This window comes from Rhinolophus sinicus, chromosome 8 (genome assembly GCF_057876585.1).
Source record: "Rhinolophus sinicus isolate RSI-liver-muscle chromosome 8, RSI-T2T, whole genome shotgun sequence".
NCBI classification, from domain to species: domain Eukaryota; kingdom Metazoa; phylum Chordata; class Mammalia; order Chiroptera; family Rhinolophidae; genus Rhinolophus; species Rhinolophus sinicus.
In genome coordinates this window covers 77,684,836-77,708,898 of record NC_142508.1, presented here as the reverse complement: position 1 = coordinate 77,708,898, position 24,063 = coordinate 77,684,836, and the positions used below count along the sequence as shown (strand labels likewise).

Genomic DNA, 24,063 nt, shown 5'->3' with positions numbered 1-24,063 from the left:
TCTTTAGATTCCACATATAAGTGAGTCATATGGTGTTTGTCTTTCTCCGTCTGGCTTATTTGTATCCCACAAGTTTTGATAAGTTATAGTTTCATTTTTATTTAGTTAGGAAGATGTCTTGAGACTTCTTCTTTGACCAATGTTTTATTTAATCTCCAAGTATTATGTATATAATCTCCAAATACTGTATTTTGAGATTTTTCCAGCCATCTTTTTGTTACTAATGTCTAGTTTGATTTTATTGTGGTCGGAGAGCATACTTTGCATGATTTTTATTCTTTTAAATTTGTTAAGGTATATTTTCTGGCCCAGATTGTGGTCTGCTTATGTTGTTTTTCTTGTAAAGAAATCCTGATGATGTAAAGTTCTCTCATCTTTATTGTTTATGACTTCAGAAAAACATACAGTTAAAACAGTCAGGATGAAGTAACCCAAGTGTTCATCGATGGATGAGTAGATAAACACAAATAGTATGTACACACGATGAAATATTATTCAGCCTCATAAAGGAAGGAAATTCTGACACGTGCTATGACATGAATGGAACTTGAGGACATGCAAAGTTTAAAGCCAGTCACCATGGACAGGTATTGAATGATTCTACTTCTATGAGTACCTAGAGAGTAGTCAGTTTCATAGAGACAGAAAGTGGAACCGTGGTTGCCAAGGGTTCAGGGAGAAGAGAATGGGGAGTTAGTGTTTGATGGGTACAGAGTTTCATTTGGGGAAGATTAAGAAGTTCTGGATCAAAGTTTTAATTGTGCAGTATAAATAAGTTCTGCAGATCTATACGCAGCATAGTACCTATAACTAATAATACTGTATTGTATACTTAAAATTTGCTAAGAGGGTCGATTTTAGGTTATGTATTCTTACCATGCACATAAAAAATGAAGGGTGCAGGAGGAAACTTTGGGAGGCAATGGATGTGTTTCTGGCCTTGATGGTGGTGATGGTTTCTCAAGTGTGTACTCATATTTGTCCCCAAACTTACCAAGTTGTATACATTAAATACTAAATATTTTACATGTCAATCATACGTCAACAAGTGGTTTAAAAAAAGTTCTGTAGATGGATAGTGGGGAAGGTTACACAACAGTGTGGACACATTAATGCCATAATACTGTACTCTTAAAAATGGTTAAAATGGTAAATTTTAAACATAAAATGTATATTTTACCACAATTTTTAAAAAATAGAAAAACAGGTTTAAAAATCAGGATGTTGACAAGAAAAAGGTTAATATGAGTTATTTAAAATTTTCCTTTTACTCTAAATGTTTGTATCTATTTGGGCACTTACACGACTTAAGTTTCATTTGTGACTGATCGGCTAGAATATAACTATGTTCAGTTAGGTTTCCTGTGGTGTGATGAGGAATGAGCTTTTTATGTAGATCAGCAGAGAATTGTATACGTGATGACGCTCACACTTGCAGAAGGTGTTTGTTTGTTTATTCAGGGACCCTCTGCTTATGGACTTGTTCGATTTGTAGCCACACGGTAGAACCATTGTGGGGTTTGAGATCAAAGGACCTTCAGAGGTCATTTATTCCAATTCTTTTTTAAAAAATTGATAATTCGAACCCCAGAGAGGTTAAAAGACTTTACCTAAAAGTTGCACAGCTAGTGCAGTGACTTCATCTTTACCTGAAACCAGGGCTTCTTACCACTGACAGATGTCAGTTACCAAGAGTCTGGTCCTATCAGCCTAAACCTGTGATTTCAAATAAACCCGGGGCTTGGTGTTCACTTCCTCCCCTGGCGTGCCGCTGTTTCCTACAGCCTGTGCAGTGAGCTTGATAAGGGTGACTCTTAAACTGGTTACTTCGAAGCAGGGTTTTCCATCTGAGGAAGTTAAAAAAAAAATGCTGATGACAGGTGCCCACTACTCAGAGTTTCTGATTTAATAGGTCAGTAGGGGGTGGTGGCTCTCACATACATTTTAAAAAATAATAATCAGATGCAGCACAAGTTGAGAAGCACTGCTTAAAAGGATCGTTTAAAGCATGGGCTCCCAAACCTTGCTGATTGTCAAAATTCCCTGGGGAGCTCAGAACCCTCAGACCCCAGTGCTATAAGGGCCTGCTACTCAGAGGGAGATGAGGTACTGGAGGCCCTCTGCTGTTCCGGTCCAGGTGGAAAAGCTTTGCCTCCCCACCAACTTCCCTGTATCAATTAAAACCAGACATCATTTTAATGAAGTGAAGTTTGGCTCAGGCTTGTAACACTATTGCTTGTTGGATGAAAAGTAAAAATGTTTATTAAGGTATTTGAAATTAGTATAAGATTTTAACATCTTTTTGTCTTGTACTAAAAGTGCTTTTTTTCCTTTTCGGGCTGGTGAGGGGGGTCTGGATTTGTTTTTAAGCAAGGAAGAGTATTTATATGTTGGAGAGGTACAGAGGGAAGTGTGTTTGTGCATTTAAATGTGAAGACAGTGTGCCTTCCATGCCCTTTGTCAGTTACTCCTGCGTTCATGTGAATTCAAATTTCCTTAATGGAATATTGTATAAGTCACATGCAATTTTCTTAAATATTTGTTATGTAAATAAGGCATGAATTTATTCTCATTCTAAAAACTTAAAAGCGTTACAGAGAAGTCAGGGGTCTCACGTGACCACCCTCCTAGCCGGGCTCCTTCCTGGGAGGTAGTGATGGTTTTCAGTGTGTCGTGGATCCTCCCAGAACTTTTCCTACTGGGTAGACTGGAACTTTCGCTTTTTTCCACTTAATATATCTTGGAAATTTTTTCATGTCAGTTTAAGTGCTATATAAAATTCAACTGTATTTTAAGCCATTTTCCCATTGACGAACACAAAGTTTGTTTCCAGGGTTTTCTGTTCCAGAGCTGCAGGGAGCATTCTTGCGCTTGCCTCCGTGTGCGCATGTGCTGTGATTGCTGGGGCGGGGGTGGGGGGGTGGGGGGGTAGTTAAACGCTAAATTGTCCTGCGGGCTGTGCAGAGGTGATGGAGTTGCGGAGGGGACTCAGGAGAATTTGCTGGACTTCCACATATTTAGTGAAAACACAGAGTGGCAGAGCACGTGTCAGTTTTTTGTTTTGTCAGGAATGTGAGGAGTGATTTCGGTTTGCTCTGCAGACCCTGAGTGTGTGTTTGCCCAGTGCCCAGTGCTGGGTGCCGACTTGGACACATTTATAAAAAAGGCTGACTTAGGTTAGTGATGTGAAGAGGATTAACATTATGGTTGTCAGGATAATTGTGTCAAAACAGCAAGAAACACCAGGAGAATTTCATGTGTTCTGCATTTTCTTTGGTGCTTGCCTTTCATACTAGTGTTACAAACTTGGAGTTGTATATTTAATAATTTTTCTTGTATGTTTGATCAACTTGACTGTAAAATAACGACAGACATGCCGTTTCAAAGCTCTTCATTATAAGGTATCAACTGTGTATTAGTCTATCGACTCTTATTTACGTCATTGTAAAAGATCCATTCTTAAAAACAATTGTCATCAACATGAAAGGTCTCAATGCTTGCTCTAGTTTACATTTGGCACGATCTTTCCCTGTATTTCCATAGTTTACAAATGTAGCTTTGGAGGGCAGTAGCTATATTTTCCTCAATATACCACGGTTTACTTAAGCACTCCTGTTGTTGGACATCTGAGTTCTTTCTGTTTTCTATTGTGAATAAAGTGCTAGAAGCAGACTTCTACAAAGTGTTGTTTATTTTCAGCTAGCTTCTCCATCTGTGTTCCTCAAAATAAGATCGCTGGTTTATTGTATATTACCAGAAAGACTGTGAGGGTGAGCAGTGCATCCGGGAAACTGGTCCCACTGTTCTGAGAGCGTCCCAGGCTCCTTTCTCCTCCCCCAAGTAGTTTAGGTTTTATTGTTTTACTTATTGTTGTCTTGGGACAGTGGTTCTGAGATTTTTGCCCCATGGGATTGTTGGCACATTTTGTGTTGTGAGGTACGTGTGTAAATGTGTTAGCAATAGTGTCATTCTGCTTTGAAGGTTCACTAGTGTGTTAGTGTTCTCATTCTTCTCGTGCTTATCACTTTCTTATCTGAAAATGAGGCCTAGGGGACCTGGCACCCTCGAATCAGAACACTGGCTGTTCGTCCGCGGCCAGATCACAGCCCGGGGACGCGGTAAGGTGAACAATTCCGCAGTTCCAGAAACGGGTGGCGGTGTCTTCCATGCAAGAATGCCGAAGAGTTCTTCAGATCTATGTGACTTTTTCCATAAATTGGAACAGGGCTCCCTGAGTAATGGTCAGTGGAAGGACATGTAATATGTGTCATTGGTGAGGAAGTGAATGGTAAAACGGGTTTTTTTGTGACCGGCTGTGGATGCTTGAAGGTTATCCTGTGAAACCAGCAGTGCCCAGGAGGGGCTGAGATGGGCAGGTGTAGATTCCTGCACGTCTGGTGACTTGTGAGGAGCTATTGGGACCCTGGGGTTAGATTGTTTTTACCTTAAAAGCTCTGAATGCCTTAGATAAGTGGTAGCCAGGATTCCTAGGTCCGCTTTGGGTCCCAATATAGTGTTGTCTGCAAGTGTTTTCAGTATTTCAAAAAGGGTAACGATTTGCTTGTTACCTTGGTCCATGCACTAAATTGTTTTATTTAGAGTTTGTGTAAGTCATTCATTACCTAGATAGATATATAAATCTTCTTTTTATTGACTTGTAGACTCTCCTATTCCTCTTATTTTGCTTTGTGGTAACATACAAGTTCAGGCAGAATGTTTTCAGGGCTGTAACGGCAGCTTCCTGCCTTCCCTCCCCCCCCCCCCCCCCCCAGTAATAGCCTTATTGAAATATAATTCACACACTGTATAATCCACTCATTTAAAGTTTACAGTTCAAATGGTTTTTAGTATATTCATAGAGTTGTGTAACCATCGCCAGAATAAGTTTTAGAACATTTTCTTCGCCCCGAAAAGAAACCTCTGTTAGCAGTTACTCTCCATCTTCCCCAGAACTCCCAGCCCTGGGCCGCCAGCAGTCTACTTTCTGTCTCTGGATTTGCGTCTTCTGGACACTTCATATAAATGGAATCGTGCAGTACACGTGCCCTTTGTGTCTGCCTTCTCTAGCTCTGCATGTTTTCAGAGCTCGTCCGTGTTGTAGCATGGCTCAAAACGTCATTTCTTTACCTGGCCCCGTAACATTGCACTGTGTGGATAGAGAGACACATTTGGTTTCTCCATCCATCGAGTCGATGGACTCGGGTTGCTTCCACTTTTTGGCGGTTGCGAATAAGGCTGCTGTGAACTGTTTGTGTGGGCATACATTTTCAGTTCTCTCGGGTAGATACCTAGGAATATTTCCCCTTTTGGTTCTTAGTGTCATTTTAAGCCCAATGTACTTCACATCTCCTGTACTTACATGGAAATAGTGTTTTGGGTAAAAAAGAAAAAAAATCACCCAGTCGTGTGTGAGTGTGTGTGTGTGTGTGTGTGTGTGAGAGAGAGAGAGAGAGAGAGAGAGGAATTCATATTTGTGCGCATTCTTACATTATAATAAAAATAACTTAAGCCAGGGTACTACGAGCAGCCAGTGGGGTGCTGTGCTGTCCAGAGGGCACTTGGAATGCCTGTCACTTGCCATAGGCCAGTGCAGTTCGCTCACCACTTTTCTCTGTTCTGAAAAACCATAGCACTTTGCAGGGGCGCTGTTTGATCTTTACTTGGTGGGTGTGTGTGTTGTGCGTGTCGGGTCCTACTCTGTCCTTGACTGTTTGTACAGACCAGGTAAAGCCTGGTTTGTTAGCCGGGTGGTAAACACAACAGCACACATGGGCCGGGAAGTCTCTGGGCAGCTCTGTTTCCAGGGAAGCGTCTGGATGATCCGGGACAGGCTTATGCTAATGTTTTTAAGGTGATACTGGGATGAAAACACACAATTTGAGAATTCTCGTAGAGAACGGATGGACTTGGAGACGAGTCTCCAGACTCAGTCTGAGACACATTTCGCGGTGTTTGACAAATATTACTTTATTTCCTATGCTGCTTATAAATGTAATTATTTGCCCTCAAGTTTAAACAGTTAAATTGAAATGCTGATATTCAAGTTAGACAGGAGGAGCCTGTTTTGTTCTTTGTTTTCCTTTTCTTTAGTAACCATGTGTAGGGCATCTCATGTTATCTGCTTCTGTACAGCCTCTGCTGTCCTAGAGGACGGTGGTTACAATTCTTTGCCTTTAGCTGGTGATCAATCTCTTAATCGCATTAACTTCAGTTATTCTTATTGTTACCTCAGTTTTTCTTAGTGCTTATTTTTAGTCATTATGTCTTATTGCTTTTTCCCTTGAATACAGGCTTAGATTATCTTAATCTTAGACCGTGATGTATGTGTTTAAGAATAATTTTCCTGCCAAAAATGTGTCGAGTGGCTTTTACTACATTCGTTTCATTTTATGTGGGTAACATGGCCCTCGAATGCTGTGGCTTCTCACGGTTAAATTCTCACCTAAGTTGTTCCTATGTAAAGTATGAGACTGCAACTTGACTTTCAAATATTGGAAGTGAGTTATAGTGAGATGAAGCTGCAAAGAAAGACTCTTCATATTCCTTTGATTATAAATACCTTTGACATTTGTTTCTCCTTGAAGGTATCTTTTTCCTAATGCATGTTTGAGGAAAGACCTTCTCACCTCTTCAGGCAGGTCTGCGGGCAAACGGCTAAGATCTGAACTGAGACCCTGGGCTGTCTCCTCTCGGGAAGACCCCCTTCACGCTCTCCAGCGCCCCCGTGCAGAGTGTTTTCTTATTAGTGTGACCTCTACATATATGTAGCACCTAACGTCAAATGCTTACCTTCTGCACATGACATGAAGCAGTACCTTAATCTAATTCCAGGATGGGATAAAATATTTCTAATAAAAATAATATACAAGGCAGTGCCCAGAACACGTGTCATTTGGTAGATTTGATCTATCAAGTTACTGTTGGCTATATCATGGAGCCTACCTATAGAGCAAGCGTCAGCAAACTTTTTTTGTAACTATTTTAAGCTTTATTGGTTCCACGGTCTCTGTCCCAACTACTCAACTCTGCTGTTGCAATACATGAAAGCCGTTGCCAATGCGTAAATGACTGAGCATGGCTGCATTCCAATACAACTTTATGTATGTACACTGTAATTTGAATTGCATATAACTTACACCCATCTCAGAATATTATTCTTGTTTTCATTTCAACCATTGAAAAATGTAAAAATATTCTTACCTTGTGGGCTGTTCAAACCTCGGAAGTGGGCTGGGCTCGGCCTGTGGTGTAGTTGGGTGACCTCCGGTCTGGAGGAATTAGTGGACATTAGCGGTGGTGTGGACCGTGTGGTACTTGGCTTATGAAAACACTGTGGAGTTAGCTTTCGGGTGGAGGCGAAGACCCAGGGCTAAGGGACTCCGGCTGCTGGGAGGAGTAGCAGGTGGGCTCAGAGTCGCAGGAGACCCTGGAATCTCAGGTGGGATGTGTGTGATTGTGCTGTTTTGGAGAATTGTCTTAGAGAAGTGGCCCGTCACACCCTCTCATCGCATGTGTGAGCTCATGGAGACTCAAGGCAGCTGAAGCCTGAGGGTCAGTAGGGAGTCTGAGGTGTTCCAAGTGCCTGGCACTGGCCGGGGGCCTCACAGGGCTGCTGGGTGCGCATTTACTCTCCCCCCCCCCCCCCCCCCCCGGCTTACAGACGCAGGCACTGGGGCTTTGGAAAGGCTGGTCACTCAACTAGAAAAGTCTCGGCTGGGATTGAAAAGTAGTTTTACTTCTGTGATGCTCGGGGTGGCGTGTTTAAGTGAGGAGGTCTGTTTTTTCAGATTTGGTTCTGCTGTTCATTTTCTGTGTGATCTTAGGGAAGTCAGTGATTTCCCATTTAAAAAAAAAAAATCTTTTGGTTAGAAAGTAACTTCTACCTAGTCTGCCTGTCAGAATTATTGTTGATGATGAAGCTAGAGGAATGGTAAGAGTCCTTTGAAAACATATGAAGTACCACTCAGAAGTGAGATGCTTGGTCAAGGTGAGGCCCCTCTCATGTGTGCTCTGTCCCATCAGTGTAGCTCTCGAAGCCCAGAGCCAGCGCTGGGAGCTGGAGTCTTCGGAGAAACCCTTACGCTCTCGGTGAGTTTACTTTCCTTTAATACTGTCCTTTACTTTCCTCCTATTAAGCAGAATAGAAGCTGAAATAGAGAAGGGGTGGAAGTCGAAATGACATAGAAGGAAGAGAGAGCAAAGTAGCAGAGCCTGCGTGATGCTGAGCAGGGAGGGCACGGAGGGGTGAGAAGAGCGAAGGCTGTGTGTTAGGTCTGCTTTAGTCACAAGGCAGATTGTTATCATTTTACTTTATTTTTATCATTATTAAAGTTTTAGCCTGTAGAGAAGAAAGCTTGGAATACTTATAGGTTTCATTTTCTATTAGTGAAGACTAAACAAGGTGTTTATGGTCCGTACAGGACCTCTTGAAAGTTATCACAGCGTTAACTTGGATTATGCTTTCATAACTATATATATAATTTTATCCATAAATATATATATTTTTATGTGTATATATATGTATGTATACATTAATTTGGTATGTTATTTAATACATGTTTTATTTTGTCCTTTGGTCTTAAAAACTTGCAGCTGTTTCACAGATAGGACAGCTTTAGCGGGTGTGTTTAGCAGGTGGCTGAGGAAGCGTTATTACGATTAAAGTGCTGTATAGTCGTATTGGAAATACTGAAATAGTAACCATCTCAGGCCTCCCTTTGTAATGGAGCAAAGTTATTGCCGAAGAACTTCACAGCACGTTGCAAATGGATGCGACTGCTAATATAATAGCTTGCGCAGATTTAAGAGAAGTTAGGTGGTAAATGAGGCGTGCGTATTTAAAATAAACTTGGTCTGAGCAACTTAACATGATGAAACAGTGCAGGGTCCACATAATTTTTATAATCAATGTTTTAAATTTTATGCACATCTAGAAAAGGTGTCTTTCTGTCATCTGCTGGTTGGCTGCTCTATGAAGGTATCAGACATAGTTTCTGTTCTGTTTCGTTTGCTTTTTTTTTTTTTTATTGGGGAAGGGGAACAGGACTTTATTGGGGAATGGTGTGTACTTCCAGGCCTTTTTTCCAAGTCAAGTTGTTGTCCTTTCAATCTTAGTTGTGGAGGGCACAGCTCAGCTCCAGGTCCAGTTGCCGTTGCTAGTTGCAGGGGGTGCTGCCCACCATCCCTTGCGGGAGTTGAACCAGCAACCTTGTGGTTGAGAGGACGCGCTCCAACCAACTGAGCCATCCGGGAGCTCAGCGGCAGCTCAGCTCAAGGTGCCGTGTTCAATCTTAGTTTTAGGGGGCGGAGCCCAGCATCCCTTGTGGGACTCGAGGAATTGAACTGTCAACCTTGTGGTTGAGAGCCCACTGGCCCATGTGGGAATCGAACCGGCAGCCTTTGGAGTCGGCCCCTCGTTTGCTATTTTTTGAGTTAAGAAAGTTACCTAGTTGGGAATGTGGGGAAGAAAAGTGTTAATTTATTAAAGGTAGTGGGTTTCTGTTTGGCTTTAGACATTTTTGTTGTTACAATAATATTAGTGGCTTATTTGTGAAATTTGTGTAGGTGGAAGTTACATACTTTGAGTTGTTGCTTTTATTTTAATCATTGCCATCATCGAAGAAAGAAACTACCATGTTCCTTTTTCTGGCAAAAAGCATAACAGAAGCCTTAAATGAAATTTGTCTGTTATAAAAAGAGTACAACTTAGTAAACTAGGAATATGCAGACACTTCCATAACCTGATAAAGAGTGGCACTTTCTAACAAATATTAACATTACGTGAAACACCAAAAACACTTCCTATTAAGCCAGGAACAAAACACGATGCCTACTCTTACCAGTATTATTTGGCCCTGTCTTGGTAATTCTAGCCCATGCAGCAGGGCTAGAGAATTGTCTGGTTGGTTATAAAATAAGCATCCAGAAGTCATTAGCTTTTCTACATAACAGTCAGAAAATATAATTTAAAAAGGAAAGAAAGATTTCTTTCACTCACTTAGAGCATCAAAATCCCCAAAATAATTGAAAACAAAGCCAGAAATGTACAGAAAAAAAAATGCTACAGTGGTGGCATCAAAGACTTGAAGATGTTAAATTAACTAATTTGTTAATTAATATAATTCAAATAAAAGTCCCAGTGAATTTTGTCAGGGGGTGGGGGAGAAGAATAAACAGGCAAGAATAGCCGCGAATTTTCTGTAAACTAAAGATGAGTTTGGGGGAGGACTGGTTTTGTACTATCAACTGTTCATGGATTTATGCAAGACTCTTTAGAGGGTAATCTGAGCCCTGGACTAGACAGCAGTAGCAGTAGACCTGAAAAGAAAGCCTAAGACCTGGCCCAGCTATGCATAAGAGTTTCATATATAATCAAAGTCTGTGTGTCACTCAGGGTTTTTCCAAGATGATTGCTTGAGAGAAAATCAGTCGTCTTGGTTTAAGTAAACACCAAGCAAAGGCATTTCTTTGGTCAAGTACCTGGGGTACTCTTGTGGTGATACTTGCTTCAGCGACTCCGGAGAAGGTTCCGATGCCCTATCTCCCTGACTTTGCTTCTTTCTCAGGGTTGGTTCCATTCTCTCCTGTTGTCAGTGGGCTTCCTTTTTGTTGCTGGAGGAAAAGGAGGTATGGCTGTTGATAATTCCAAGCTTCTACTTTTACAGCTTGAGGTCAAAATAGAAAATGACCTTCCGAAGTGTCAGTATGTAAAGTCCCAAGGAAGGACACCCCGGGGCTCTGGGGTCCTGTGCCCGTCCCGGGCCATGACCGTGGGACACCGTACTCACGGGGTCTCCCCATGCCTGCTCCTATCCCAAGGTCCAGCTGGCTCTGCTGAGCACCTCGACAGTCACATGGAACCGTAGGGCGGGGATTGTCCCCCATGGGAAGAGGATAGGGTGGTAGAATTATGGGGGGAGCAAAGGACAGGCCACTGGGCAGACTCGGGCGTCCTTGAGAAAAGGATGGAGTATTGAATAAGGGGTGCTGGACACTGATTAACTCTGGGAAAAACAAGTTATAACCCACCTTTCACCATATTCAGTTAAATTCCAAATGACTGATAGTTAAATAAGATAAAGAAAAAAATTAAATAACTAGAAGAAATATAGTCAGATTTTTAAAATAGACTTTGGTTTTGAGCAGTTTTAGGTTCACAGCAAAATTGAATGGAAGGTACAGAGATTTCGTCCCATATCCCACCAGGGTAATTATAACTATTTTTATAACCAGTGAACCTACATTGATATGTGACTATCACCCAAAGCCCATAGTTTACATTAACTCACTTTGGTGTATGTTCTGTGGATTTGGATAAATGTGTAATGAGACACATCCAATTATAATATCCTACAGAATAGTTTCACTGCCTTCAAATCTGCCGTGCTCCCCGTAGTCACCCCTCTCTCCTCCCAACCTCTGGCAACCATGATCTTTTTATTGTCTCTATAGTTTTATCTTTTTCAGAATATAAGGATCATACAGTATGTAGCCTTTTCAGATTGGCTTTTCTCACTTAGTAATAAGCATTTAAAGTACCTCTGTGTCTTTTCATGGCTTCGGTAGCTCATTTATTCTTGCTGTTGAATCCTTTTCATTGTCTGGATGTATCATAGTTTATTCGGTTACCTACTGAAGGACGTCTTGGTTGCTTCCACATTTAGGCGGTTATGAGTAAAGCTGCTATAAACATCTGTGCGCAGGGTTCTGTGTGGACATTACGTTTTCAGCTCATTTGGGTAAATACCGAGGAGGGCGACTGCTGGATCATAGGGTGAGAGTATGTTAGTTTTGTAAGAAACCGCCAAACTGTCTTCTGAAGTGGCTGCGCCGTTTGCACTCCCACCAGTGATGGATGAGATTCCCGTCGCTCCACGTCCTCACCAGCATGTGAAGTGGTCAGTGGTCTGGATTTGGGCCATTCTGATAGGTGTGGAGGGTGTCTTGCTGTTTGCATTTGTAATTCCCTGATGATGTATGATGCCTGGTATCTTTTCATATGCTTATTTACCATCTGTGTATTTTTTTGAGGTATCTGTTTAGGTCTTTTGCCCATTTTTTAGTTGAGTTGTTTTCTTATTGTTGGGTTTGAAGAGTTTTTGTATATTTTTGGATACCAGTCTTTTATCAGATTGTGTGTTTCGTAAAAATTTTCTCCCAGTCTGTGGTTTGTGTTCTTATTCTTTTGATAGTCAGATATTTTTCTAATCTCAAGGTAAAATAGCCTTTTGAAACATAAAGAAAAGGGAGCTGTCAAAGCAGAGATTGCAGACCGGTGGCCTGAGCACTGGATCAGAATTGCACATACGTTTTGGTTTGCCTATTCTGTTTTGCCTTGTTTAATTGATCTTATGAAAATTATGTCAGAATTTTAAAACAAAAATTTTACCTACAAGTCGAGATTTCTGGCTTACAACATGAGAAGCGTTGGCAGTACTGGGCTCACATTCCTTAATGGCGACAATCGGCCAGCATTACGTGGCAGCCTGGGGCATGGGCTTTCAGGGTTACCACCTTCTCCACTACTCCCTAATATACCCCAACATTGCAGGTTGCCCCTTCTTGTTACAGTTATATTCATTTACCTTAGCTGTCTGTTCCTTTTAGGCAAAGATTCGTAGGTATATGTCCATCAAAATAAAAGAATTTATGCACATTAAGAAAAACTTCACAAAATAGAAAGACTAACAGGAAGGTGTATTTGTCTCTATGGCAGAAGGTTAATAGCCCTAATATATAAAGAATACCAATAAGAAAATAAGACAAAACAAAAATATAAGAACAAAAATTAAAAACAAATATAAATTGATTCCCGGTAGGCTGTAAGCTTCCTGAAGGCAAGGACCGTGTCCGTCTTGTTCGGTGTAGTATCTTAGTGCCTTCCGCTTTGTAGGTGTTTAGTCAATATTTGTTAATGCTAGTTAATGATGGCTGATATTTACTGAGGGTATACTGTTGGCTAAGTAAAGTGTAAACCCCGTACTCAGCCCTGTCCCTACTCTTGCTCAATCCCTACAGAAACCCTCCAAGGTAGGTCTTCTCGTCCTCATGTCACAGGTGGGAAATGGGCCTAGAGCGGGAAAGCACCTGCCCAGGAAGGTTCCATCCCAGCGCACACTCTTTAAACTACTATACGAATTCCGTCCAATAGCTTATTGAAATGAGTGGAAAAGACAGGTAAACATGGGTAAAATTCCTAACCTTATTAGGAATCGAAGAATAAAAACAAAACACTCTTCATGGCTGTGGGGGTTGGGGAAGGACCCGCTTGCATTTCTGGGGGGACTATATCAGCACCGGTCTGGTGGAGGGCGTTTTGGGAATAGTCTTCAAAAGTATTAACTGTTCATAACTTTTCACCAAGGGATTCCACTTCTAGGAACTTATTTTAAGAGAAAAATGAGAGTTGATTATAGATTTACGTGCAAAGATAACATTAGAATGTTAATTAAGTAGTGAATAATCAGAAGCAACCTAAATGCCCAATGATAAGGGATTGGTAGAATCAATAATGGTATATTCATGTACTAGAATAATATACAGTCATTGCAGATTCATTTTTGTAGCATCAAGTGACATGCATGGTGACCATGGTATAGCCACTGTGTTTTTCCACGACTATCAAATGGCATGTGGCATAAAGCAGTGCACAGGAGGTACGCGTGAGGTATGTGTTCGGTACATAGTCCCCACTGACTGTGTTTGCTGCTAGTCAGGGGGTGGAGCTATAGGTGATTTTTAATTATTTTTGCTGTGTGCTTTCCCAAACAGCTTAAATTTCCATATTTCTTTCAGAGTTTATTTTGCTAATTTTGAAAGAATATATGACCTCCTAAAGTCAACCTGGGTTTACAAATGCTATGTTTTCAGTGTATATGTAAATGAATTCTTTGTGAATCGGTCTGTTTTTGTTTTTCTCACTTAAGCTTTAAAAAATTCTGTAAACAATGCTAGCACTCATCCAAAATATCTCAACAGTACAGGAAAAAAACAGTAAATTATGAAAGCCTTCCTCCGTGTTAGTCTTGTTACCAGTTCCATGACCCAAGGTTATGATTAAACTAGTTTAAATATATGGCAGGAGTTTGCCTTATTTGGTATAAATTATTTATTAAGCCAATAGTCGCCTCTCCCTTGTTTTGGATATCTGGATTTTCATGCCTCGGGTCCTAGAGAGCAAGTGTCTTGTGTTGGTTCTGTGCCACTTTTACTGGCGCTGGAACACAGGGCAAGGTACAGGCACTTGTGTATTTGCCGGGCAGCGTCTGTTCTTAAACACCCGCCCCTCCACCAAAGATAAGTAACAAATAAAATTTTGGTATTAGAATTGTGTGGGTTAAACACATTCACATTTCACTGTTATAGTTGAAAACAGCAAACCTGTGAATGAGCACTTCTTTTTGGCATTTGGACCTTGTAGATAAGGAAAGATTCAGTCTTGTTTATGTGTTTTTTGCACTGAGCAAATATTTGAGGACCTCCCACTTGGGGAATAAGTTTATTAACTAAGATTTTGTTTGAAGATATTTGGCCTTCGTTGGGGAATTAGTCTTTGAGCTCCCCAACTGTATTCAGGTTTGGTTAGATCTACTCAGAGGAGTCAGAGAATTCAGAATTTTTACTGGAAGGGGAATGATAGAATTAGATAAAGCAACTGATAGGTAACAGTTTTTTTCCTTTTCTGTCTCCTTCCCTTTACATTATAATTGCTTGGAAGTAGTGGCGAGTTTGGGGGCCAGAGTTAGGCTGTAGGAAGAAGTCAGACTGTGTTCATTCTCCCTCCATAGCAGTAAAAGGGAAGGGACCGAGAGCAAATAGAAGAAACACCATCCTTCTGAAACACTGGCCTACTAAAGCTGTGGTCCTGGAATTGAGAGCAAGACGGTGGCATTTAAAAGGACTGCTCTGATTTCTAGGGAAGCATGTATGAGCACCTCTTCAAAGAAGAAAAAAATGCCAACTTTATAATCTAGGACACAGAGACAAGAATCCATTCTCTGCGTTATTTCTCCCATGTCCTAACCAAGGAGGTGTAGACATAGCAGATATGACCTTCAGCCATGAAGAGCAGTTTCAAATGCCTGCAAAGCTTGCCAAAGTATTTCCTTTGACATAGCTTTATGTCGTCATCCATATTTTCTCTATCTCCCTTGTTTTTATAAAATCTTAGGATGCAGTGAGCATTTAGGGGTGTGAATACATTTCTTTTTCCTTTTAGCCTCGATCCTGGCGCTCTTCCTATTTAGTTAGGCATGGCTTTTTTCAAGTGACCTTGCTGCGTCCTTATCGGTACTATAGAAAGGCAGACATATTGCGCAGACTTTAAAATACAAAGCTAATAGGGTGTTGCATTCTTGAAGTACTTCTAAACCTTGGCTTAGAAATTACGTGCTCATCGTGGGTGTTTCCTTGTAGCCATATCTCTGTGTACATGCAGACTTACTTCCTTAGGCGACACTCTGAGAAGTGCAATTGCCTTTTTAACTCCAAAGGACGCCTGTCGTTCTTGGGCCAAACTGCCCTCCCTTCTGCTTCTGTCATTTCCTCCCACAGTGTGTGAACCCATTTCCTCGGATCCTGGTACCAAGCTCATTTTAAGGCCCATCATCCCTCTGTTGGGACCACGTGGACGTGGCTGTGGATGGATGTGCCCGTGAACTGAGTGCCCCTCTTCAAGAGGGCTTCTCTGTGCTGCGTCCTGGGTCTGGGAACACGGAGCTGAGTCTGAGTGGAGAGCCCATAAGTGGGGAGTCCGCCGTGATTGACCGCTGGGCAAGAGGCAGGACTAGCACTGGAGAGGGCCGGGCACCAAGGGGCAGCGGGTGCACTTCTGCTGCTGGGAGATTTCCCGGGCCGGCGATTGAGCTCTGGAAGGCCGAGCAAGAAGGTGTTCCAGGCACAGGGCTCCTGAAAAGGGCACAGTTGTGTGTGGCTGCACTGGGGAGGAGAGCGGGCAGGCAGGAGGCAGGCAGGAAGGCAGAGTGGTGACAAGGAGTTTGAAAGTGACACTCATAGGCTGAGAACAGGGACCCCGGTGATCACGGGGCAGAGGCCTAGGGAACAGAGTCGCTAGGCGCCGAGGACCAGTGTGCAGCCTGCTGCAGTGTCCAGTGCAAGGGGCAAAGGCCGTACGGCAGGGCGGGCTCTGATTTGGAAGCGGTGTTTTGGGACAGGGAGTAGAAGGGACAGGATTTGGAGACCTGTTAACTCGAGAGGGTGAGGAAGAAGGAGAACTAGGGAAGACGCTGACGTTTCCATTTGGAGGGAAATACAAGGAGGAGGGCTAGGTTTTGGAGAAGGATAGGGGATTTCATTTTGGACTTTCTGAGTTTTAGTTGACATTGGGTAGAGGAGTCTAGCTGGCAGCTGGAAATACAGAAGCGTGTGTGTGTGTGTGTGTGTGTGTGTGTGTGTGTGTGTGTGTGTGTGTGTGTGAGGGAGAGAGAGAGGGAGAGGGAGAGGGAGAGGGAGAGGGAGAAGGAGAGAGAGAATTTCTTTGTAAAAATCTGAGCCTCCTGAAGATGTCGCTCAGACTGCCCTAGGCTTGCCCTCGGGCTGCGCTGTCACTTGTCTCGGTGACTGAAGCACCAGAGAACAATCAGACGGCGCCTCAGACCTCAGTCCCACTCCGCACAGGAAACTACCACCCGCAGTTTTTAACATGCTCTTCCAGAAATTTGTCTGGCATGTACACTGACATCTAAGTCTGTACATCCCTAGAAAAGGTGACTCAGACACCAGCAGAAACTCTCTGCACATACTGAGTTGGGCATGTGGCGACTTCCCAAGCGTCGTGTCATGGGTCCCTCTGTGCCGCAGGGGTCAGTGCTGCCCACAGGCCGGCCGCCGAGTTCCCTCTCTGGTTGCTTAGGTTCTCAGGCTGCCTTGTGTGTAAGCTCTCGGTCTGTGGCCTAGATTGTTAGAGAAATTCCAGTTCTTTCTCCTTTAAGTGTTAGTTTTCTTTAATGAATATTTTTCCTTGTGATAAAAATGTACAACAGTTAACGTGCATGTTTTTAAAAGTGTGATAAAAATGTACAACAATTAACATGTGCATTTTTTTAAAAGTGACCCCCTCCCCAAATTCACTCACCAGATTTAATCACTGTAACCAGTATGGTGTGTAGATCCTGTTCTGTGGATGTGGTGGCGCACACACACACACACACACACACACACACACACACACACATTTTTCATATGGCAAACTATACAGAAGATGACAAATGGCCCATAATCTCTCCAAACAGGTAATAATCCCTATTAGAAACGCAGATACACACGGGTGGTTTAAAAACTTTGTAACAATACAGTGATACGAAATAAAATGCTAAGGTCTCCCTTACTCTCCTGTGCGTGCCCCTGAGGTAATCACTGCTCATAGTTCTCCTTCCAGAAACCGTGTGCCGCAGGGCGACTGCTGTGTGTCCTCGCTCTGTGTGTGTGTGTGTGTGTGTGTGTGTGTGTGTGTGTGTGTGTAATGCACACAAAAGGCATCCTGTTAAATACATTGTGCTTTTTCTTTCAAACTTAACGAATCTTAGCCCTTCCCTGTCAGCTCGTACACTCTGCTGTCGTCTGTGTAATGGGTTCCCGGCTGTCACTTCAGGGAAGGGCATTTCACTGGATCCCATTGACGGACACGGAGGCGGCCTCTGAGTGTGATAGTGGTCCCGATAATGCTGTGGCGAATATCCTTGTTCCCGCAGGGAAATGTTTCTGAGGATGAAAAGGGCATGTGTTCTTCACCAGCTTTACTGAAGTATAACTGACGTAACGTTGCCCCCTGCCCCTCGTGCTCCCAGGGCCTTGGCGCCCATTGCTGTTGGCACCCTGCTGCTGGCCGCCTGGTCCGTCACAGTTGTGCTGCACGGACGCAGTGAGATACCCTGACTCCGGCTGCCTCCAGCCACCTGGAGCCGGGCCTCCCCCCAATTGTCAGGTTCAACACGAGCTTAGCAGATTTCCTTCCATTTTGTATCCGCTTGCCCTCCCAGAGGCAGCTCTTCACACCAATGCGGCTTCCTTCTGCTCCTGGCCTGCAGTGCTAGTGGACCGAATTCGCCTCACCAGCCGCCAACTTAGTTTCTCCTTCCCTCCCTCCTCCGAGGGCCCCAGCCCCTCAGGCCTGAGCCGCTGCAGGCATCCTCGCTCCTCCCTTTCCGTTGCTGGTCATGCTCTGAGGCCTGGGCCTCGTGTCTGTGTGTGAGGTTTCTGGAGCCCGTTCCTTTCCCGCCGCCATCTTGTAGGCATTTCACTGGTCCTCCCACGGTTGCAAGAATGTAGGAGCTGTTTTCTCTGCGTCCAGTCTTGTCTCTTTGCCAGTCCGTTTGTACAGTTACCGGATAAATCTTGTTAAAATGCTGCATTTCAGAAGTCCCTCGTTCCCTACTCCCTCTCAGAAACATTTAGATACGTGGTTGCCTCACGCTACAAAACTGTTCTTCTGCAGAGCGTGTGAGATCTTGCTCCCTGTCATGTGTAGTCAGTTTTGGCTTAAATAAACTCTTCTAAAAAGTCACAAATATATAAATGAATGAATGAATGCATGCATGCGTGGTTTCCTGTTACAGTAGGGGAACACCCCACTTTCTTTTTTTTAACTTTGAGTATAATTTTTATTGAAATACAATGTCCACAGAGAAAAGTGCACAGATCCTATGGCTTTGATGTAGCTTGAGGAATTTGCAGAAAGGCGGCCTACTTGAGTAACGTGCACCTGCAGAAGACGCAGGACGCGCTAGCATCCCAGAAGCCCCCCTTACGCCCTTTCCCTCTCACTCCGTCCAAAGAGTAACTATGATGCTGACTTTTATATCATAGATAAATTTTACCTACTTTTGAACTTTATATAAGCCCAGCTATACATCTTTTACGTCTGACTTCTTTTGTTCACTGTTATATTTGTGAGCTTCATGCATATTATTACATGTAGCTGTTTTTTCATTCTCATTGGTATATAATATTTCATTTTATGAATTACCACAATTTATTTATCCATTCTATTACTGGTGGACATTTGGGATTGTTTCCAGTTTGGACTATTATGAATAGTGCTGCTCTGTGCAGTCTTGTATGTGTCCTTTGGTGAAAATGTGTCCACATTTCTGTTGGACATACATCTAGCAGTAGAATTGCTGCTTATGTAAATATCGTCAGTTTTCCAAAGTGATTGTACCAATTCCTGCTCCCACCTGCAGTGACTTCACATCCTCATTGACACTTAGTGTCTTCTTCATTTTAGCCCTTCTGGTGACACCCCACTTTCTTAGTCTGCCGTTCTGTCCCTCTGTGCTTGCTGGGCGCTTCCCGGCTGTACTTCACACCTCTCCTCTCAGGAAATCAGCTTCTTCCTGGGGCCTTGTCTGCCAACCATTCTCCTCAGCCCTTCTCAGCTGATGTTCACTGGCTGACCTCGCTGCCTGTCACTGAACTCACTACACAGATGTTGTGAATGAATGACATGCTGTTGGTCCTGTGCGGATCGGAGTACAGAGGAGTGAGAGGGTCAGGCCGGTGTCACCTGGATTCTGTGTCTTCTCGGTTTGTGTCCACTGGAGCAGAGTGTGAAGGCAGAGGCCTGGCCTTGCAGCCCACAAATGCTCTGCCCAGGAGGGTAATACATAAATGCTGGGAGCGCTGCCAGAGCACTTCCGCTAAGACTTCTTGGATGGTCTTCCGTTGTTCTTTTGGCGCTTTTGATTAAGCTCTTCAGCTCAGCTGGAGTTGTAACACTGAAGCGAAGGTAGAAGGTATGGATGCAGAGTCATCAGCTGAGTTATCTCCTAAGACTCCAGTAAACGAGGTTGTTCCAGATGGTTTTCTTCCGTTGGCCCTGCCCATACTAACCTCTCTGCTTTTCTTTTCTCTCAGTCTGCATGAGGAGATCAGTGATTTTTATGAATACATGTCTCCAAGACCCGAGGAAGAGAAGATGCGGATGGAGGTAGTGAACAGGATCGAGAGTGTCATCAAGGAGCTCTGGCCCAGCGCTGACGTAAGTACCTGTCTGGGTAGCTGGGTGCTCAGGGTGGAGAGACTGGTTGTGTTACCTTCAGGCGAAACGGGCAGTGGGATGTACGGTCTAATGAAAGCTTACAGGCCTGCGATTTCCTTCAGCCTTTAGGATTTGGGGCTTCCTAATCCTTGCATTGGATTGGCTGACGTACTTCCAGCTATTTCTTTGCAGTGCCAGAGGGCGACTGCTGAAGGCACACTATACTTAGGAACCACTCGTATAAAGCCTCGCTGTGTAGTCCGCTGCTAGACGTGCTGTTCAAAGCCCGATGTGATTTTGGTCCACCCTGCCGGGATAAACCCTGTGTCACTGTTTGTAGCAGTGAAAGTCCAGGAGGAATCTCTCCTGTTCATTTTCCTGGGTGGACGCAGGCATCAGTCTGCTCTTCCCGTCCCTGGAAGTGTTGCTGTCCTCTCTCTGACCACCGTGTGCCCAGGACACCCCCACCAATGAGCATCACTTTGGCCCGAGATTCCCTCTTGGCTTATTTGTGCTTCTTGTTTTTGACAGTGAGTTAATACTTCACTTCTCAGGGCTCCCTTGAGAGTCTGTTTTGCAATTGTGTGCGTTCTAAGAAGTAACCTAGAATTCATCACTTTGCTTCTGACTCTGTCTATCGTGGGGTGCTGAAGGGGAGCCGGGAAGTTTTCTTTTGTCCAGTTGGCAAAACAAGCCTCAAATAAGATACTACAGGTGAAGGGAAGGAAGGGAAGAGGACACTGACGTTTTACTGAGCAGCTACTGTATGTCACGTTGCTTCTCCTATGTGATCTCGCTCAGCGCCCCTCAGCTGGGGGCTGTTCGTCCCCCAGGAGAGGAGGCCTTTGGCATTCATTATCAAAGACAGTTTTGATTATCACGCCTGGTAAGGTGCTCCTGACACAGGGTGAGTAGAGGCCCAGGACGTTGCTAACCACCCCACGGCGCACAGGACAGCCACGATGCCGCCATGACAGTGCCTGGCGTTCTCTGGGGAGTCTCGTGCTGATTCAGTCATCTGTGAGGTGACTCCTGAAGAGGGCACACAAATTGAGTTGTGATCATAAGGGAACATTAGTGACTGAATGTTACTGTTGAAAGTTTTCTATTTTAGTCTGCATGTTTGATATTTGAACCTAATACGTTTAAACTGTGTTTGGAATGTCTCCCTATGAGACACGGAATCCCTGATTCATGAAAGCATAGGGGGTATAAAAAATGCTCTTGCAGTACAAAAAAGCGCCAGTAGAGGGTAGCAGAAACCAGCATTTCGCCATAGCTTGGTGGCTTCTCATCTCGCACCTCTTAATATAATAATTGTTTCTATTTCAGGTCCAGATATTTGGGAGTTTCAAAACTGGCCTTTATTTACCTACCAGGTTAGTATATTTATGAAGCTTTCAAGGGGTTGTGCATTTTTCCTGGTGTATTTATTTTGGCTGTGGAATGTGTAAGAGTAGAAACAAAACAGACTTAGGAAGCAGAAATTCACTTACCTGTATTTTATTTGAATTATCTTGAGGTAGACTCTCACTTCAGATCATCTGATTGGACAGGTGATACAGAGAGTGTGTCATCTCAGATAGTTGTAACAGGGGCCTGTAGCAGTGGAACCGGTTAGCCGTTTTAGCCATGGACTACCCTGCAGGGAACTGCTCGGCCCCTACCCCAGCCCGCCAGCGCAGAGGTCAGTGTGATGCGATGCAGAAGCAGCTGATTATACTGCGGAGCTTGCACGCTCCGAATGCCACGTCCCTTGTCTTATTAAGCACTCATACTGTTAGCCGCTGCTCCAGCAGCCTGGTCCAGAAATTCGGGGTACAGACTCTTCTCTGAGGAGGGTCTTGGTCTTTCCAGGTCCCTTGTTTATTTCAGTCTCTCAGGTGAGGGCTGTCTTGGCCCACAGCCTGGGGGCCCTTTTGGGGATGGGAAGGCTTCCCTGAGGGGCGAGGACCTGTTCTCTAAGAATTGCGATGCTACGGTTGAAGGAAAGCATTCCATCATGATTTTGTTTTTATTTTTATTGTGGTAAAACACTTAACATGATTTACACTTACAAAAACATGATTTACCCTGATAACAAGTTTATAAGTGCACACTACAATATGATTAACTATAGGTATCCCTCCTGTTTTTTGATTTGAGCTTGATATGGTCTTTTTTACCTAAACTTAAAGTGTGTTGAAGTGGATGGATCCTAGCACTTTCCATTCTTCCCATTGCTGTCCTAAGCCTCGAAAAGCCGTAAAATATTCAACTTTGAACTCATTAATATTATTCCTTATTTAGGTTCTGAGTCACTCTTTCTAAAAAAAGTAATTACATTTTATGATTAGGTAGTGCAGTCACATAATTCGGATTTGAAAAGGGCACAAAAATATTCATGGCAAAAACTCTGGATTTGACCTCTATCCCCAGTTCCTCTCCTTGGAGGAGCCACTGTTGCCATTTCTTGCATATCTTTCCAGAGACAGTCCATGCAGATAAAATAAAAGGAAATGTGTATTCCAGTGTGTTTCCTTGCTTTTTTACATAAATGGTGGCATACTAGAGACACTGTCTGCATCTTGCTTTTTACACTGAATAATCTAAGTGAGTTAGTTCATCTCATCCACATTGAAAATGTTAAGTTTTTTGAGTACCAGAAACCTGTATGAACAGGGAACGTTAACTGGTATTTTTTGAGGTTTTTTGCTTCTTTCAAAATCGTCCCCATTTCCTGAGGCCTGGCTTGTATGATATGACTGGGAGGAGGAGGTTGTTATAACAAGTCTCCAGTTTCCCTTCACCTCTGAGAAACAGTCACCAACAGTCCGCCTTCACGGGGCAGCGCACAAGTGGGTTTTCAGTGCACTGGTTTGAAGTCTGTAAGCCTGAACCGCAGTTGAAAGGAGGACAGTTTCTTGCTTCTTCGAACAACTTTTGGGCGTGTGTTCTCTGTTCAGTGACATCGACCTGGTGGTGTTTGGGAAGTGGGAGAACCTACCGCTCTGGACCCTGGAAGAAGCTCTTCGGAAACATAAAGTTGCAGATGAGGATTCGGTGAAAGTTCTAGACAAAGCAACTGTGAGTTCCTCCCCATTTCATTGTAAAGTGTCTCGTGACGTGTGCATGAAGCTTGGAAGTGAAGCTGATTTTGGTGCGCGCAGGAGGACTGTGAGTAATCACAGTGCTCGTACATAAGAAGTCTTGTTTGTGAAACAAGTGAACCTGTCCTGGTTGTACGTTCCTTTAAAAATAATACTCATTGTTCTCATACATAATACTCACTGTAGAGATGTTTAAATATCAAAAAGTCTAAGTAAAACGATGAGTAGCTATACTGACTGTTTATAGACGGTTATAGAAGATGTTTGCTCCTCTGCTCCATCTTAGTTTGTGTCCTTGACACATTGTATATAATTGAAATTTTGTAAATCAAGCCATATTTAACTATGTCTGGAATGGCCATCGAAGAACTTTCTGGATGCTCAGAATATATCTATATTAGAAGTTTGAGTTTTTGCATATTATGTTTTCTTGGAACAAAACAACTTGTACTGTTTTCATGAAAAGTTATTCATCTGGAATCCCAATTCCACACATAGAGTTTGTTGGCCTGAGTTTTCTAATGCATAGTGTAAATAGAGTTTTCTTTTTGTTTTAAAGAATTCCTAATGTCTCATATGAATCAGTCTATCCCTTTTTATTTGGGAATAAGTCTTACGTTTTCTCTTCTCTTGTCAGGTTGTTTGGGGGCTCTTTGCAAAACCGACCAGTAATGCCAATGGGGGTTGTATGTGGCTTAAGAATCTAGCAGTTTTCTTATTAGGAACAGTTTGGTGACGTACTTGGCATTCCTAATCCTCGATGTCATTGCATTGGAAACTGTTCTACAAAGTGCATAATGTCGAAGAAGGTTTTTGTTACCTGATTTCAAAATTCTCAACCAGTAGGAATTATACTGTATGAGGTTGAACGCTGACTGTGTAATGGAAAGTGTCTGGAAGGCGAGGCTCACTGGTGTGGAGTCCTCAGGACGCGCAGTGTGCTGTGTTCTCACGAGGAGGTCAAGCCCTCTGAGTTTG

At 43.2% G+C, this 24,063-nt stretch overlaps 1 protein-coding gene across 4 annotated transcripts in view; it reads left to right on the top strand.

The window, feature by feature from the left end:
- The window catches only part of TENT4B (terminal nucleotidyltransferase 4B), a 46,465-nt gene that overhangs the window by 11,385 nt on the left and 11,017 nt on the right, over positions 1 to 24,063 (top strand). For 2 of the 4 annotated variants that reach the window (XM_074314924.2, XM_088800359.1), the window contains exons 2-5: positions 8,023 to 8,088; positions 19,873 to 19,996; positions 21,329 to 21,375; positions 22,942 to 23,062. In XM_074314924.2, the coding sequence (XP_074171025.2) occupies positions 8,023 to 8,088; positions 19,873 to 19,996; positions 21,329 to 21,375; positions 22,942 to 23,062 (358 nt within the window). The remainder of the gene's footprint in view (positions 1 to 8,022; positions 8,089 to 19,872; positions 19,997 to 21,328; positions 21,376 to 22,941; positions 23,063 to 24,063) is intronic. The other 2 variants (XM_074314925.2, XM_074314926.2) reach the window with 1 other exon arrangement.